The following is an 18634-nucleotide window of genomic DNA, read 5'->3' as shown; positions in this document are numbered from 1 at the left end:
GGTGTGTGATCGTTGTGACCACTGTGTTCCCGAAGAAAAGGCAGCTAGTGCCAGCTGTGCAGAGCCGGGAAGCCATATGAAGTACATGTAAATACAATTCCCAAGACTTGCTGTTTTGTCAAAAAGCTGGAAGTTAGTAACAATTAAAATAAGTAAAAGTAAAGAAAGTAAAAAGGAGAAAAGGTAGGGCTGTTTCTATTGAAAAATAGTCTTGATGGAGAGCTTTCAGCAATCTCTGGGTTTGATTTGAAGACTAAAAATTACCTTTCTGGAAGGAAGAATGTCTTGCCTTGTGTACCCGTAGAATTGGAAATGATAACTTTGATATACTGGAAAAAAGTAGGGTGTCAGCTTCCTGGTAACGTCACAGCATTCAGAGTCAGTACTGGTCAAGGCTTGAGAGCACGGACTTTGGAAGGTCGTGGTTGTGTTTTGGAGCAGGAAGGGCCAGCTACTTCTGAGAGGTTCTCCCTTGTAAAGGGGTTGCTGGGGGTGTTATTTCTCTGCTTCTAATAACTGTACGTTTGTACTATGGACTGTGAGGGCACTCTGTGTAGTAGCTACTGGAATTAGTACAATTTCTAACATTCCCAGTGTGTGTTACATAATGCTACACACACACGTGTGTGTGCGCATGTGTGTATCATCCACAGTTAAAACACGTTCTTTCCTGTATGACTACTTCAAACAATGCAAGGGCAGCACGTTGGTAGCTGAATGTGATGGTTCTTTCTCCTACTCGTTCTTTCTCCTACTCTCTTTAAGCAACCTAATCTAGTGGAAGGTGTCCCTGCCCATGGCAGGGGTGTTAGAACCAGATGATCTTCAAAGTCCCTTCCAACCCTAACCATTCTATGATTCTATGGTACCCGATCCAGAGGACAATCCAGAGGACAATTGATCCATCAGCATCTCAAGCAAAGGTGCTCTTCTCTGGGTAGCTGGAGTTTTTGTGAGCACTATGATTTGGGATAAGTAAGTATGTTTTTAGGGTTGTTGGGGTTTTGGGGTTTTTTTTTAGTGTGGTAAAATAATTTATTAAGGTCAAATACTTTTTAAATGGTAGAGAACAAGACCCTCAACTGTAAGAGAGTCGACTTAGAACTTGAATGAAATTTTATTGTAATTTAATGAAGTTGTAGGTTGCAGGTTATATAATTGGGTTCTGTAATAGGTATTTATTAACATTTTCATCCTAATGCTTAGGATAAGTAATTACTTTAATGTTTAAAAGCCAAAATTAATTTGTTATGTAACAAAAGTTGTAATTGATTTTCCTGCATGGTTCTTAGCAAGGCAGCGTTGGGAGTCATGGGTTTATCTCATTTATAAGGTAGTTGCCTGTCATACTCGGTCTTTGTGCAAGCAAGGTCAGCTCCACACACTTCAGCACGTTTACATACGTTGACATCGAAGTTGAGTTAGGCCCTGTGAGTATATCTGATGTCTCGCCAAGCTAGCTATAAAGGGGAAATCTTTTCAAAGACTTTAGCAGTCTTGGAGCTCCTTGCTTTATTTCTGAACCCTGTAATCAGTGGTTGCTGGAAACTGGATTTGCTTCTTCCCAAAGCTGAGGGGTATGAACAGCAATTTTGAAATCTAGCCTCTAAACGTGGTCTGGCTCCTAACTTTTGTAAGTAAAGAGTCTTTTAGATGCCTGAGCATCAAGCTGACTTAGAATTGGCTTTTCTTCTTTAGTACATTGCTTTTTTTTTTTTTCCTTCTCATTTCTTATACTGCAAAAAAATAAAGGATTTTCTTTGCCCTGTTGACACAATATTAGGGCATGGCAAAGCTAACGCTTCACTGTTTGCATTTGGAGGCTCTGATGGTGTTTGAGACTCTTTGTAGTTCAAGACAAATTATGTTTGTGATTATCATCAGAAATTTAAATTAGTATGCAAATAACAGGAAAGATTATCAAGATTTTAATTAGCAAACAACAATTTTTCAACCTAGATAAACTAGATTTATCTGTTATGTATTCTAGCTGCATTTTTAAAGTGTCCTTAGCCCCAAGAGGATAAATAAACACCAGCAAATTGTGAATTGCAAGGTACTACTGAGAAATGAAAAATATTCTTGGTAACTCTGATCTTCCTCACCTGCTGTTCAGTTGGAGTGCGCAGTCAGAGAATGAGGTCAAGACAAATCAGGTGCTATTGAACATTTTCTCGTTTGTATTTCACCTCGTAGAACTTGGCAGAGCTCACCTGGTTCATTGCCTCCCCTGCCCTGCAGTCTGCAGTGATTGTGAAATCCTTATTTAGTTTTAGAAAGATGGATGGAATGTGTACTCCACGTGCTCCTGCCCACCATTCATTATAAAGCTTTTAAAAACACTTCAAGCTTTAAAACAACCAGGAGTTACAGCTTTTGCCAAAAAAAAAAGCCCCAATAAACCGCCACAACCAAGTGAGAGTGGCAGTGAGGGCTTGTCCGTGCCCTGCCTTTGTCCTTGGCTTTTCTGTCCTCCTACCCTTCCCTTGCGTCCTTCCTGGCAATGGTCCGTGGTGCAATAGAAGGGGGCGTTGAGTTTGGAGTAGGAGACAAACAGCTTTCTGGAGGTGATGGAGAGCAGAGGGAGAGGGTTCTTGCTGATGAGGGCAGGCTTTAATTAGCCAAAAGCTTTTTGTTAAATGTCTCAGCTTTTTGATCGGGTATGAAATGGCTGATTCTAAATTGCTAAATATTTACAAATAAGCCATCTGATTTTTTAATTTATGTTCACAGTGATATGCTGTTTAAAATCTCTGTCTTCAAACAGTGAGTAACACAGAATAAGGACTGCAGTACTGCTAAACGTTTTTTAAAAATTTCAGAAAAAATCCAGCTCCCAGTCCAGGCAAGCCATTAGCTAGGTCCTGGGAGAGCTTGGCACTCTTGATGTTCCTGGCCATCACTGTAGTTTTGGTTTCCTTGGCAGTTCTCTTTGGTAAGGCAGACAAATACCCATATCTATATATAAAATATTTAAAACACTGGAACTTTTAAGACAACATCCAGCCACGATGCCTGCTGGCTTGGTCCTCCAGGCAATAGACAGCTTCATCACTTGAGTTACCCAGCAGTTTACGAGCGCGGGTGCACGCTCGTAAACAGATTTCCGTACTAGATATTACTGTATTTGTTTTTCAAGCAGCATTGCGTAAGTTAGGGTATGATAAGAATGAAAGAGAATATACAAATTATTTTGCTACAACTTAATATTGGGCGTGAGTCTAATATTTCAGTCTTGAGGAACTCCACTGATAATGACAAAAACATCTTTTGTGTTCTGTAACGTCTGGCGTATTGTTGAAAACTAGCTAGTGAAGGACAGGTGAAACTAGGAGGCATGTGCTAGCTTCAGTCCAGAGATGTTCTACCTGGTGGGGCTTTTTTCTCTGTTGTGTGGGTTTTTTTTTTTTTAAAGGCTGTGAAAGGGAGAAGGTAGTTTGATGTGATTAAAATCTGTTTGCAATGTACCTTTATGTTTGTGGGTTTTTTTTAAAAAAAGGTCATTTGGAAGAATGTGTGTTTTAGAAGCATAGAATCACAGAATGGTTTGGGTTGGAAGGGACCTCAAAGATCATCTAGTTCCAACCCCCCATGGCAGGGGGATTGGAACTAGATGATCTTCGAGGAACTGCCGTGGGGTTTTGATATCTTTTGTTCTCTGATGCAATCGTCATTACTTAATGCTTTGTAAAAAGTATATACGGTTGGTATGTTTTGTGGCATTTGATTCCCTGAGTGAAGAGTGTAGTTGTGTGTTACTCTGTGGATCTCGGAGGCACAGCTGTTGAGATAGCTGTTAGCAAGAAACTTCAGATGTCGTTTTCCTTACCATGCATCTCAACTTCCTGCATGTTTAATACATTTTAACTGTATTTTCTTATCGTATCTGAATGTATTTAAAAGAAAGCACTCCATCTTGCTTAAATGAGAATTTTTGTTCACTTTTTTTTCTGTGAAATGTCTTCTAATCGAAATCATAAAAATGGGGGTGATAAGTGCAGCAACTCTGCAGTTGAGTGGGTGGAAAAGGAAAAGCAGTGTTTTTCCTTCAGGCACATCGCCACCTAGCAGCTGTTACCTCCAATTCCCTCATTTTTTAGTTAAAGAAGAAACGTAAAACCTTTTTAAGTACTCTTGCTTTTATTCCTTCACCTCCTTCTTGGAGCATATTGAGATATGAGCTAATAGGTGGTATATTAAAAATGCCTGTCTGACCTCAGGAGCTGCAACAGAGATTTTTGCCCATTCAAAAAAGGAATTACACTGAGCAATACTCGATGGTGTTTTACATCAGAGTGTGTCTCACTTCTATAAAGACTGTATTTTTTCCTCTCAGTTGCAAAATTGGTCACTGTAGAATTAGTTCCTCTTTGCTGATGATCGTCAAGGGTGAAATTTCAGTTGTGTCCAAGTCAACGGCGTGAACATCGTTCTTCCACGGTGTTGATTCTTGGCCAGCATCACGCGTTTTCCCACTGAAAGACGTTGTGTGGTATGGGGCGCAGACCAAGCTACTGAAAATGCACCAAAACCATCTCCTCAGGCTCGTCGGCGCTGCTGCCTGAGGCAGTGGCCAGCATGGCAGAAGAGCCAGGAGAGGCGAGGGGAGGGTGGTGGTAGAGCAGAGGACTGGGCAGGGTTGAGGACAGCAGAAGGCAGGCAGGAGTGCTCTGCTGTAGCTTGCTTGAAAACCTTTGTTCTAAAGCATCTCAGTATCAGTGCTGTAAAAACCATATAAACTCTTACTGTCAATTCAGATATTATGGACTTGATATATTAACAAATTGCCAGTTTTTCCTGCAAAAATGTAGGTGAATAATGCACAACTGTAAGGATTTATTTTTATATTAGGTCCTATTATTCCTCAAATAAGCCTGGACGCACATATTTTTGTAATGGAAAAGTTTTATCAGTGTTTAGGAACCAGTGACACGATAACGTCCTACACTCATAACATGCACTGTAACTCTTTGAAAAGGTAAGTTTCTCAAGCTTTTTATTTTTTAAATCTGAAAAATGCTCTGTTGTCCTCATCAGCCATTGGTACATCCGCATCAGTGCTTTAGTTGGGGCAGATGTTTGCTTTCGGAGGGAATCTCCTGATGGTCCTTCTTTGGTCGGCATCACAGAGTGGTCTCAGCCATAACCAAGACTCTGTTCCGACAAACGAGGTGCGCCAGGAGTGCCCGCAGTGTGCTCCAGCTGCCAGGGGACGGCGGCCCATCTGACCAGACAGAAGCTAATCTGGAGAAAACAGGTGGGGTGCAGATGGTTGAGTCCACCGCACCAGTTGCTTCACGCGACTTCCATAGAAATACTGCTGTGTTCTCCGAGAGGGAGAGTTTTGGTATTTTCTTGTTGTGAGAATTGTAGAAGAGCAGCATGGAAATCTTGTCAAAGTCCACCCTAACGCAGGGACTAGCTGTCAAAATACATGTTTAGCCTCCTGGTTTTGACAATGGTGATTTACCTACTCATTAGAACTGCCTTTTTTTTTTTTCCCTCCTTGTTTGCTTTCTTTGCCTCACAGTACTTCTGTGATAAGTCCTTCTTGTGTGAAGGCTGATTTTTTTCTGTATTAAAGAGAACCAGAAGACCACTAAGAGGTTGAACTATCTCATCCGCTATGTGGGCTAATGAGAATCAAATGAATGCGTTTTGGTGTGAAGTCCGGGGCGATTGGGAAAGCTACATGTGGGTTTTCAGTTACCTCTAGGGGATGCTGTTGTGTTAGAAGTTCCAGTGTTTTAAACATTTTTATATAGAGATAGGGGTATTTATCTGCCTTACAGACAAAAGTGTGTGCGATCCTGTAGGAAGTACTCTAGCAACATGAGATACTACTGCACATAATCGTTTGCAACTATCCGTATGTAGAACAGAACAAACTAGCAAAGGTCCCGGGGTGATGTTAATAGCTTGTTTTCCTGTGTGTGTAGCATCTCACCTGCTGATGCATTGATTATTGGGTTCAGTTCGGTGAAAAGTATCACAAACTGGTGAAGAGCTTGACGAACAGCGGTTGCATCAAGCGATTGGGAGTTCTTTGCTGTCAAGAACAGAGTACTTCTATGATTCTATGGTGACCCTGTCAGTATTTAAGGTTAATATCTGCTGGACTTGAATTTTGTTAAGCTGTTTTCTTTCAAAGAAAGGTTTCCTATGAATGGATTTTGGGTTTAGAATGCTTGAGGCAAATTTACATTGATAATTTCTCCCCCTATTCTTTCACTAGACTTTGCCTTGCTTTCAGTATAGATATTTTAATTCAGAAATTCATAAAGCTCTGTCGTGGTTTAACCCGAAGGCAGCTAAACACCACACAGCCATTTGCTCATTCCCCCCACAGTGGGATGGGGGAGAGAACTGGAAATAAATGTAAAACTCACAGGTTGAGATAAAACCAGTTTCATGGGACAGAAAAAGAAGGAAGATAACAATACATACACAAAACAAGTGATGTACAATGCAACTGCTCACCACCTGCTGAGCGATGCCCAGCTGGTCCCTGAGCAGCAGTCGCGGCTGCCCCGGCCAACTCCCCCAGTGTATATACAGAGCGTGACGTCATATGGTATGGCATATCCCTTCGGCCAGGGGGGTCAGCTGTCCCAGCTGTGTCCCCTCCCAGCTGCTTGCGCACCTCCTCGCTGGCAGAGCACGGGAAGCTGAGAAGTCTGTAACTGAGTGTGAGCGCTGCTCAGCAACAACTGAAACAGCCGTGTGTTATCCACGTAATTCTCATCCTAAATCCAGACCACAGCACTGTACCAGCTACTAGGCTGAAAATTAACTCTACCCCAGCCGAAACCAGGACAAGCTCCCAGTGTTTGGTACCAGTTTATTATTATTTAATGTGAAGCATCTAAGTTGTTCATTACGCAATGTTTGACTAGTTTTAATCATAGTGTGTGCTGTACTGACGAAAGCACTTCACATAATAAAGTGATCATCGCTGTCTAAAAACCTACAGACCAGTGACGACTGGTCTAATAAAGAAGATGTAACTTCTTTATTAGATGTAACTTCTTTATTAGTGTCTGGACAGCAATACTGAGCCGTCACTGCTTTGTAGACAGTATCATCTTGAAGAAACATATATCTATGAATATAGATGAGAAGTTATATTGGACTTCAAACTATACTGCCTTGCCCCAATATGTGCAAACCCTGTCTTGCAGTCCACTGCTCTAAAGAAGCTTAGCATACTGCTTTCTTTTCTTCCTCCTCATCTGCACTTCCCGCAAAAAATTTACATATTTTAAATTGGAAAAATTAAATACTTATCTCTTAGGGATGCTCTCTATACTAAAAACTGTACATATCAGAAATATTTCCCCCAAAAGCTTTGGCATTCTTACATAAGAAACTTGCATTTCACAGAATCATAGAATGGTTAGGGTTGGAAGGGACCTTAAAGATCATCTAGTTTCAACCCCCTTCATGCTGAAGAAGTGTGCCTCTCTTTTGTTAATGTTGTAGGTATAGATTTTTATCAGTTTTCATCTTAAAGGACGGACTTCTTTTGATGCCTTTGTTAAATGACTGGTTTAATCTGAAGCATTGGTATAGAAAATCTTTGTCCCCCTGCTTTAAAATGATAATGCTTTTCTCTTTATTAAAAACATATCTCTTTCTAGAACATGCCATGCACTACTTTAGTCTGCAGACATGTGGTTGCAACTTTTGTGGTAACAAATGCTGTGAGGCAAAAAAAACCCTGCAACTCTTTCGTTAGGTACCATCCAAGAAATGTACTGTACTGTTACCTCAGCGTTAAGTACCTGTAAGTTTTTACACCGTGTTGAAGTCTTAAAGATTAATGGCACTTCCAATTAGGAGAGTACCCCTTTTCCATATGAATAATCAATAAAAGGCTTCTTGACCTTCATCTTCCCAGCAACGCAGAATTCCTTTCAGGTAATTTGTTTCCCTCTACATTGAATTCAGCACTGTTGGTGGACATTGTCCTTCAATTGAAGCATATAGGTAGATGATGCACAGGACTACTTCTTGTATCTGAAGTGAGGAGAAACCTTATTTGGGTTCTAGGGAATCTTCCTTGATGATAAATTTTGTTAATTCTATTTCTCAGTCGTAACTTTAACTAAATTACCTTGTCTCACGGAAACATCCAGAACATTCAAACGGTACTTTTCAAAATGCCTTGACAAAATGTCACTTCAGGAGTTGTCTCTGAAATGTAATATCTTCCCCTTTTCTAACAGAGGGGAGAAATTCTCAAAATGGAGATGAAAGTTTGTTACTGGTTCTCACTGACTGTATCTTCTTGTGTGTACTGTTAAAATTCTCCATCCCAGGATGGCTGAGATGAGTTATGTTTCAAGGCACGGGGCAGAAGGAAGATTAGACCTCATCAGCTTGTTTTTTGTTTGTCTGAAACCAAACTTCCCTGGTATTTTTCTCTTTTTCTGTCAAATTAGACTTCAAGTGCTGATCAGCTGCAGGAAATGCAAACTGCTGCCCATGGTTAGCACATGCTTACACCCATGCAGATGTTCTGCCCTCTTATGACGAGCTGTACACACAGAATCGTAGAATCACAGAATGGTTTGGGTTGGAAGGGACCTTAAAGATCATCTAGTTCCAACCCCCCTGCCATGGGCAGGGAAACTCTCCACTACACCAGGTTGCCCAAAGCCTCATCCAACCTGACCTTGAACACTTCCAGGGATGGGGCACATCTGTATAAGCAGCTTGGGTCTCTGTGATCATGGTTGGGCTGCAGAAGGGCAGACCGTGTCCTGAGATGAGAGCAACTGCTGTGAAAATCTCCATCGTTTTTGTCATCTAAACTGGAGCTTTAACAACTGTAAGAAATCCAGAATGTTTAACTGCTGATAGCCCTTAAAAAAATCCCATGTGATAGTGTACAGGTTGAATTGTGAGAGTGCGTGTGAGTATAGAGTCTATATGCGTACGGGTGTACCCGCTGCGCCTCACTTCTTTAATTTTAATTGTCTCCGTCACACCAGAGCTGCTGTTCTGGTCCATTGCAGTAAACCAGCATCGGTTTTCACTGCAACACCCTTGGGATGTGCCTGCGGCCGTGCTAGGAAATGAAGAAAAACAAAAAAATAGAATTAACTTTGAACAGCTGGATTCAGCTCAGTTCTCCTGCTCAGCAGCGCGGGCCAGCAGTGACTCTGGAGCTCAGTGCCTCGCACAGCTCGGCTCCTGCCCCGTGTCCGGGGGAGGCCCCTCTGCTCCCCGGGCTGCCCCTGCTTCCTCCCCTCCTCCTCCTCCTCCCCCCGCCGGGCAGTGGCAGCGCTGCTTCCCGTCAGGAGCGGCTCCGGCCCGGCCCCCTCCGCCGCCGCCTCTTCCTTTCAAACACCCGGCGCATTTGGAGGCTGATGTTGTGCAGAAAATATCCCTGACATTTGCGGGGCCGCGGGGCGCATGCGCAGCCCCCCGCCCGCGGGGAGAGGAAGCGGCGCGCGCCGGAGTCATTCCGGGCATAGTCCGCATGTCAGAGCCGGGGCTCGCAGCGGGCTGTGAGCGCCGCCGGCCAGCCTTTGTCCGCCGAAACCTCCCTTCCTGCGCTTATCCTTCTTTTTTTTTTTTTTAATTTTCTTTTCCCCTCCCCTCTTTTCTTGGTTGTGTTTTGTTTGTGTGTGTGTTTTTTTTTTGTTTTGTTTTTTTTTTTTTTTACATTGGAAAAAGACTTGAAAAGTTTTTAGACAGTCGTCTTTGTGTTGAAGGACGCAGTACACTTTAGCTTGCAGAAGTTCGGAAGGGAAGAGCGTGTGCGCGTGGTTTAACCCCTCCGATTCGCCTTTCGTGTACTTTGAGTAGCCGAAGGCTGGGCCTTGTGCAGGGAAGTTTGGGAACTCGGCGCCGTTTGCCCGGCCTCCTCCTCCCTGAACCCGGGCGAAAGCAAACGAGCTGGTCTTTTTTGCTAGCCCGATAAATGCTGTTTATGAAGATGGACCTGTTGAACTACCAATACTTGGACAAGATGAACAACAATATCGGCATTCTGTGCTACGAAGGTAACGCGTTCGCTCCGCCAAGCGCCTTTCCTCGGGCGTCTTTTCTGTCGGTCGCCAGCCGGGATTGCGCCTCCCGAAAGGAAATCTGTGCTCCCGGGTGGGAGATACTTCGCAGTCTGTATGGTCGGAGCTTTGTTGAAGGGAAGGAATTTTTTGCTTTTCGTCTGATTTTTCCGTGTTTTTGTTTTTAAAAGAGGTATTTTTAGCCTTGATGTTGTTGTTTCTTAAAGATAGCATCGGCGAGATGAGTGCGAGGGCCCGGGTCGCTTTTGCGGCGGGGAGGGTTTTTGTTGGGAATTCGTGCAGCTGTTCAAGAACCGGTTTGCGGGATGGGCGTGAGAGGTGCCGCGGGTTGGCCCAGGCGCTGCCGGACGCGACCGGCGCCTTGGGGCCCCGAGGCCGCGGGGGCGGCCCGGCCCGGCCCGGCCCGGTTCGGCAGCGGGGCCCGGGGGCGGCTCCCGCGGCCCATTGTCTGCCGCCGCCTTCCCCTGCGCTCGGCGGCGCGGTGCCTCCCCCCGCACAGCCCGCCCTCCCTCACTCCCTCCCGAGAACCACCCGCGCTCCCGTCCCCCGCGGGAGGAATTACACAACGCGCTGGAACACGGAGGGTTTTTACGCTTTGCCGGGCGCTGGGTGTTGCTTGTGTCGCCTGCAGCTCGTGCAGGCTGGGGGGTGCCCTTCCTCGTGTCGGCCTGAACGGCCCCGTTTGGAAGTTGCTGGAGGTAACAGGGTGAAATCAGTTTCCTGAGCTGGTGGAGTTTTATCTACGTGCAGTTTGGAGAAGTGGTTATGGCTTTGGCTGGGGAGGAAGGCACCACTGAGCTAATTCAGCTTGGCAGGAGAACTGCTTTTGCTGTAGCCGCACACAGGCCTTGCAGAAAGCTTTCTTCTGATTCAGCAGGAACGTTTTCCGTCCTCGTTTGGAAAACAGACTTGCTGCAGTTGTCAGGGAAGACACAATCGGAAGTATGGATAGGAGCAGGAGCTGTCTGTTCATGCTCTCCACAAAGAGACTAGGCCAGAAAACAGGGAGCTGAACCTCACTTCGGACAACACTGCCTTTTCCTATCATTAAATCAGCATGGCCACGTTTCTTTCCTTCAGGAAGTGGAGGAGCTCCCTGTAGAACTGTTAGTATCTCCATTTCTTTTTTCTTTTTCTTTGCTGCACAAATACGCATATATTTGCTTGAATAAAGCTCTTTTGCAGAAGGCTGAGCTTGCCCATCGGTACTGAACAGTATAGAGCTGGGATTCAATAGAGTTAAATTTTCAAGCTCTTTCTTGTCCTGTGGTTTCTTCATTACAACAAGAGAACCAGTTTTTAAAAAGAAAGGAAAAAAAAAAGAAAAAGGAACTTGCAGGATCCTTTAACTTTTTCATTGCTCTCTGTGGTAACCAGTGCTTTCCTTGGAAGCAATTGACAACTTCTGGTGAAGACCATGAAGTTTCGCGTGAAATTCTGCTTACGTGGTGCATGTCCCTGAGTGTTTTGTTGACTAAGGCAGAAAAAAACTGTAGTTTTGGCTCAGTAGTTCGATTCATTATAATAATGCCTAAAATTTATGGAAGATTCTTTCCAGACCCTTTTTTTTTTCCCCACCCTCTTCTCCAATAATTGTTATTTAACCAGATCTTAGCTTTAATAGTTCCAAAGCAAAAGAACAGCTTAAGGAATACACTCTACTATAGCAGTCTTTGTTTACCTTAAACATCTGTTGCTGTTTTCTTTATTATGGAAGTTAACGTTTTTAACACTAAAATAAACACACACAAAATCAAGAAAAGAAAAGCAAAACTTCAGTGGTGTTTATAGTGAGGTGTTTACGTCCCAGTGGTTTAAAAAGTATAAACACTGGCAACATCTGCACTGAACTCGAAGGGTGTTTGAGATGCCTACAGATCTCCCATGCCTCTGCCAGAGTGGGAGACAGCTCTTACTTATTTTGTAAGCGAGCTGTGTCAGCAGTGATGGATCTTGTCTTTTCAAAGATGCTGCTGCGATAGCAACTATATGGACAACAAAGTGCTCCTTTAAACTCAATTAATTAGAATTTATTGAGGGTCATACTTGAACTACTTATAAATAGATGCCTTCCTGAAAAGTACTTTTGCAGATGTAGGATAAGATACACATACATTATATGATGTGAAAACAGGTTTGAAATTTCAGAGGGAAGAATTATGGACCTGTTAGACGCCACAGGAAGTAAAGGAGATGAGTTCCTCATTCCTTTAGATTGTCTCTTGCAACACTTGCTTTTGCTTTTTGAGATAATTGGTGTGCTGGTGAAATGCATCGTTATCGTTTTACGAGGTTTACCAGTGGTTTTAATCTTTCACCTCTGGCACCAGCCACGGGAACTATGCGCCATTGATTTGTAGCTGCAGCTGATGGATAAGAGATGTATTGGTACATAAGAAACAGGGAGATTCTTCCATTGTGTACATTTGGCAGCCCTTTAGTACAACGTAGTAGAAGAATATGTAGAAGAATATAATATAATATATATACTATAATAATATTATAGTATTCTATAATATAATAGAATACTATAAGAGTAGAAGAATATAATTTGGATCCCAAGATGAGTCCTGCTTTTTCTTGCCAGCAAGAGTTACGGAGAACAATTTTGTTATCTGCAAGCTTCAGGCTACGGAGTTAATGCCAGCACTTGGTTAAGTCTTCCTTCACTGGTAGGTGCAAGAAACCTCGACTATGTCTTCATCTCTGTTCTGAGGTAGTGTCATTGGTGATCGTGCTCCAGGGAGTGTGGGAACGTTTACTGACAGAGTGCTGTTCGGTTCATGAAACATGTTTCTGATCTTGGCTCACTCAGTGGAGGTCTGGGGGAAGAAGGTAGAATGGTCACTAGTAGAGATGGGTTCTGCTTTATAGACAGAAAAGTGTCCTTTTGCTGAGGTTGGGGGGAATGGGAGATATAGAAGTTCTCCCATTAACCGTTAAGAAATGCAGGTTTAGCTGGCCGCTTTGTAGTGTGGAAACTTCACTGAAGTTGATTGTTTTCTCAAACGTAAGAATTTTAAATTTTTTTTTTTTTTTTCTGGGAGGTTGATCTAACAGTGGTCCACAGAGGTTGTGGAGACTCCCATCTTTGGAGATACTCAAAACCCGGCTGGACACGACCCTGAGCAACCTGCCCTAGTTGAGCCTGTTTTTGAGCAGGAGGTTCAGACTAGATGATCTCCAGAGGTGCCTTCTAGCCTCAACGCTTCTGTGATTCCGTAACAGGATGGGAGGTTCTGCACACTCAAATACTTAAGACAGCCATAGCCTGCGAAAGGCTTGTAACCAGAGACGAGGTGAAAGGGGTTTTGAAAGGAAGTCCATAACCTTGAACCCCAGAATAAAGCCATTTCCTTTTCTCAGGGTTGGTCGTTTTATACTGATAATTTGTGTCCTTTTGAGTGTTTTCTTAATATTATTACTAGCTTTGAGCTCCTCATGGTGCCCCATGATCATCTCAACTCTAATTGATGCTTTTAGAGGAAAATCTTAGTTTTAACAAAATAATGGCTTTTTTAACAAGCAGCATAAAAAAGAACATTGGATTTTTGTCTCCCTCTCTGGTGGAAAAAAATTTTGGAATCATTCAAATGAGATGTTTAGTCTTCGCCAGTGGGAAAGGGACAGTTATATCAGCAATGATCAACCATGTCAAACCATTTATTGTAATATATTTGGTGCAATAAGAAAGAAGAGAAGAGATAATTAGAGAATTGTTGACTCGGCATCTGGGCGCCGATTTTTAGCATGAATACATCTGATACCCTCCTACTCAACCTTTGCTGCCAGTTACCAATGATGGATGATTTAACGAGTAGTGCTTTGGTATCATTGGTTTCTTCCTAATGAGCTCAGAGACATCGGAAAACTCTTGGGAGACTGTCGTCCTTGCTGAGGTGCAGAGGCCATTCCGCAGAACCATTCTGTACCAGTCTGGCATTCCCAGTGCTTCCTATCAAATGACAGGCGCTTGATCTGGGCGGCTATTCCGAGGTAGAACATCTGCATCTTGTTTTGCAGTGGAAACACGCTTCGCTTTAGCTGAATGTTCTTTCTCCCAGAGACTCGTGGGTGAGGTAATGGCAGGAGGGCTCAGGGCGAAACAAAATAAGTCTCAGGTAGGTGATCCTGCTCTTTCGCGAGTGCAGGGGCAGCCCAGGGAGTTTTGGCTCCTCGTTTCCGATGGAATATGTATGAGAAGGTGCAGTCTCCAAGTGGAAGATCTGTTTCGTCGAGTTGTTTATCTGAGGGAGCGGACAGATGGTTGTGTGTTGGAAGGCGGATTTCTGCCTTCCTTCCTCTCTCTCCCGTTTCCAAATGCTTTGTGTTATTGCTGCCTTCTCAGGGCCTGGGCTGCTCTGCTGGGAAAGGTATAAAGAAACGCAGTAAGATGCTAAGAAATCCCCCAGGCATGTTATGAGACTTGGAGCACTCAAAATAGTTATAGAGTTCTCTGGACAGTCTCAAAGACTGGATTTTTTTTTTTTTTAATGAAGAAAATTGGATCCAGATTTGTAGAAAAACACCCCTTTTTGGTTTCAGGACAGCTTACATGAGTTAGTGGCACATTACGTAGTTATTTCACTGAGTTCCTGTGACGATGGAGCGTTAGCTGGCTACGGCACCGCGCTTGCGTAGCTGTGTGTCGTCTTGGGGTGCTGCAAGGTGTTTCAAATGTATCTATAGCTTCCCAAAAAGCCCAGTTTAGATGTGTGATATCAAACAAGGAGCCTGAAACGGATTCTGCTAACTTCATTTGCCTTTTAACGAGATGTGACGTGTTTTCTTAAGTTCTGAAGAATAGTTTCCATCCGTTTTCTTTGCTGACCTTGCATTTTAGTCTGGGTTGGTAACATCAGCTTCTCCTATTAACTCTGAAGTTTGGGTTAGTTTCTAAATATATAAAATGACTTTAACACTGTTCTTCTGTTAAGAATTAGTGGAATGTTAAATGGGATAAAATTCTCCTTCATGGTGAATTAAGTGTTCTTATTTGTAATGCAGTGTAAAATTTTCTGTTCAAAGTCATGTAAATTAAGACGCACCTACAGAATGTTCCCCAGTTACAGAACTTTCTGTGGGTTTTGCTTTTTCAATGTTTTTTATCTCCAGGAAAAAACAAAGAGCTCCAGCTTCACAGTTGGGCTTTTCTTACTCATTTCCTCCTAGCATGAAGTTGGGAATATCCTTTTCAGTACTGAGATCAAAATTCAGTTTATTTTCCTCATTCATCAAAGGCAAAATAGATTTAGGTCATCCTTAAGCATTTTTTTTCCCTGGAGTTCTGTTGTTCTCCTCACCCTTGATGCTGGTTCAGCATTTGTACTGAGAAGTCAAACAAGGAAATTAAAAACCCAAATATAATAGTGGGTTATCCCACAACTTTCAATAGATAAGATAGGCAGCACATTTTTTCTTGAGATAAAAGTAGTGAGGTTTGTAGCAGGAAGTTGAATTCTGTGTTAATGAGCAATTTGCTTAAAGGCTGTAACTTGTTACTCACAAGTCAAATTTGTTACAGTGCCAGGTCTCTTCGGATATAAATCCAGCGATTTTAGGAGACATTGAAAAAGCTTAAATTGCTCCAGAGTTTGAACAATGCACTGTATTGTATGGAGAACTGTTAGAGAAAAAAAATAAAGCTTAAACAACAGTCTTAATTGTGTGGCATCTAGAATTATGAATGAAAAAGTTCATCCATATGTATCGGTTTTGCCTTTTTTAAATATCTGCTTTGCATGCAAATAGTCGTCTATTAATTTCTTCTTGAGGATTAATACAGATGGGGCTTTATATTTGATTTTGGCTGAATAGACTACAGAGTTTGAACATGCTGCGTGCAGACAGCGTGCCAAGCAATTTAGCAAAGTTGTTTACACTAACAGTAATCCAGCAGGACAGAGGCTCTGATTTTTCACTGATAATGGTATGAGGTAGTGAGGAATACAACAAGTTTCTGGAGGAGTGTTTACAAAAATGGTATTACACTTTTCCAGTGGTAAAGAATCATGAGTGTATTTGGTTTTAATTTCTTTTTTTAAAGCCAGCCAATTTTGTCTTCATCGTGCAGTCTGTATTGTCTCCCTGAAAATTACTTTCCCAATCAGCACGGAACGATTGCTGGACACACAGAGCCATTGTTTCCTCTCCCTTCCAGCGAAAGCCATGGCTTCGGAAGATAGCGGAGTGCGCGGTGCAGCACTGCTGGATGTTGTCGTACGAAGCGCTGTGCCGAGGCCGCGGGCACGGTAACGGGTACGCCGGGAGTGCCGTGAATTTCTTGGAGGCAGATCTCCCTTGGTGCTTCATCTGACAGCTTTTGTTAAGAGCGAGCTGGCGTCCTCGTGCCTCTCTCTGCAAGTCGGTGTGATGGTGCGTGCAGCCTGGTGCGCGCTGGCCAGTATCTTGGGAGCCTTGGTGGGACAGAAGGAGAGGCTGTAGATCATCCGGCACGAGTGCAGTTTGGAACAGGCGGTTGAGCTCTTAATTAGGGTTATCTCTGTCAGCCTGGAAACCTCATGTTACAGAAGGATGGAGTTGGAAGAGTGTTATTCTTAGCATCAGTAGTAGTTTGGCACTGATTGTAAGGTAAGGCAAGCTTGGAGCGCCGCGGTTGGTAGGAAGGAGCTCCATGCAGCTTTTCCTTGGGTAGCCTTGGTGCAACTGAAGAATTGACATGCCTGGGGCCACCTGGGTTGGTTCTAGCTGAAGATAAAGTCATTCAGAAACTTCAGTGATGTGGCGAGTCTTCATCAGAGATCTTTAAATACCTGGTGTAATAGGAATGTAAGTCCTGAAAGTCTCGGGTAAAAAGTAGTACAAGTATGGGACGAAAAAAGCCTGAAACGGGGTTACCTGAGTTTCATGGCACTGTTTGGTATCAGATCTTTTAAAGTAATGCTGTTCTTTTTTCTTTGCTTTTTGACTTTGTTGTTGCTAGTGTTAAAAAGAAGGACTGGTTAAACATAGTGCACGGCGAGTCTTTTTTAGAGGAAAAAAGAGAAAGAGGATTCTTTTCCTTTTAAAGGAAAATGAATCGTTTTCCTCTAGAAATATTACTTGACACTTTGTGCCTTGTTTTGTCTTCGGAGGAAAAGATCACGGCATGGTGTACATGGATGGAGGTGGATAAGATTTGGGATAAAGTGGGATGTTATAACCTTTGTGGCAGAGGAGGAGGAAAGAACTTAAGCCCTCAGCGTAGTTCCTTGACAAAAAGTGTGACTCCTGTCTTTTCATTGTTACAAGAGTATCTTGGATTACTTCAAGGCATGTTCTTTTTCATTCCTCATCGTTGTGGAGTGTTCCTTGTCAACTGTGAGAATCCAGCATTGTAGTGTATAACTTTCCTCCTATTCTTCCAAACGTTGCTGGCAGGTTCCAGGAAATATATGTGCTCTCCCAGGAAAAGTTTGGAACCGGTTATGTTTAAAAAGCAGGAGTTTTTCCTGGAAACTCATTTGACAGGGCAGGCATGGAAACCACTCGGCATTACGCCTCTTTGGTTTGCAAGGCTTAATATTTATTCCTCAGCATGCAGAAACAGGTTTTTTGCCTTTAAACATGAGTTATAGTTAGAATTAAGAGCGATTTAGTACAAAAGCCTATCTTTTTTTTTTTTTTTTTTTTTTCCCCCAGGATAGGAATGGCACTGCTGTACGGGGATTTAAGCCAATATTGAAATATTTATTATGTTTTGTTTTATCAAAAAAATCACAGAACAGCAGATTGGCAGTAGCCTTTGTAATTGCCATCTACGAAGTGCCCAGCCCAGCAATCCTTTGTGTAAGAAGAGTGAAAACCAAAGCTGCTAAGTGGATCTTTTGGAATAGCCTGTTAACTTGTTGGGAATGAGTATTTACTTGTTTTACAAATGGCATTGGCACACTTCAGCTGCGCTTTAGAGATCGTATTGTGACTTCCAGTTTTGTTATTGAATTGCTCATGTTTAATATGTCTCCCTTCTGAAAGTAAATTTAGATATTTGTAGCATTAGCAGGTTTTGCTGCTTTCAGAGCACAACCTTTCAGAAAATTGTTTCTTGGCTCCAGATTACTGAATTGGAGTTGTTTTCTCTGTGATGCATTGCTAATTGTAATTAAATGGCCGTATGAAGAAAATCAAAGTTGTCCAGTCGAAAGGAAACTATTTCTATGAATCTAAATTGTCTAGGAAGGCCAGTAAATGCCACACAGGAGCTAGCCAAGTAAAATAAGACTGTTTAGTTGTTCTGTTTATGTTCTTTGGAAAGTAATCTGGTCTAAAGCAGGAGCCCTACAAAAAGTACTCTTAGCATATAGAAAAGAAAGTTGACATAACTACAGCACCTCCTTTGTGGTGGTTTTATACAGAACGCATTAAATGAAGATGGGGTGAGGGAACTGCTGTATGATTCATACAGGACAAGTTTGAACTCAGCCAGTTTCTTGGATTTAGTATAAATATTTATGGCATTGAAGGGGATTTTTTTTTTTAATATGCTTCCTTGTGCTCTGGGTCTTTTAGATGTCCTCCTCAGACATCTGGTGTGCATTGCTGCTTGTTTAACCCCCACCCTTCAGTTTTCATGCTGTGGCATCTCAGAGCGCTATCGC

The 18634-nt window shown here is 42.7% G+C and overlaps 1 protein-coding gene across 2 annotated transcripts in view; it reads left to right on the top strand.

Moving 5' to 3' along the window:
- VGLL4 (vestigial like family member 4) overlaps positions 1–18634 on the top strand; it is an 82717-nt gene that overhangs the window by 25909 nt on the left and 38174 nt on the right. Inside the window, exon 1 of one of the 2 annotated variants that reach the window (XM_086618876.1) lies at positions 9670–10013. The exons of the other annotated variant lie outside the window; for it this stretch is intronic. Coding sequence (XP_086475002.1) covers positions 9932–10013 — 82 coding nt within the window. The 5' untranslated portion in view covers positions 9670–9931. Of the gene's footprint in view, positions 1–9669; positions 10014–18634 lie in introns of those variants that run through there. 2 annotated transcript variants of the gene reach the window in all.

Source organism: Tauraco erythrolophus, chromosome 12 (assembly GCF_009769465.1).
Source record: "Tauraco erythrolophus isolate bTauEry1 chromosome 12, bTauEry1.pri, whole genome shotgun sequence".
Taxonomy (NCBI): Eukaryota; Metazoa; Chordata; class Aves; order Musophagiformes; family Musophagidae; genus Tauraco; species Tauraco erythrolophus.
Note: the sequence above shows the minus strand (reverse complement) of the source record. Positions and strands in the feature narration are given on the sequence as shown.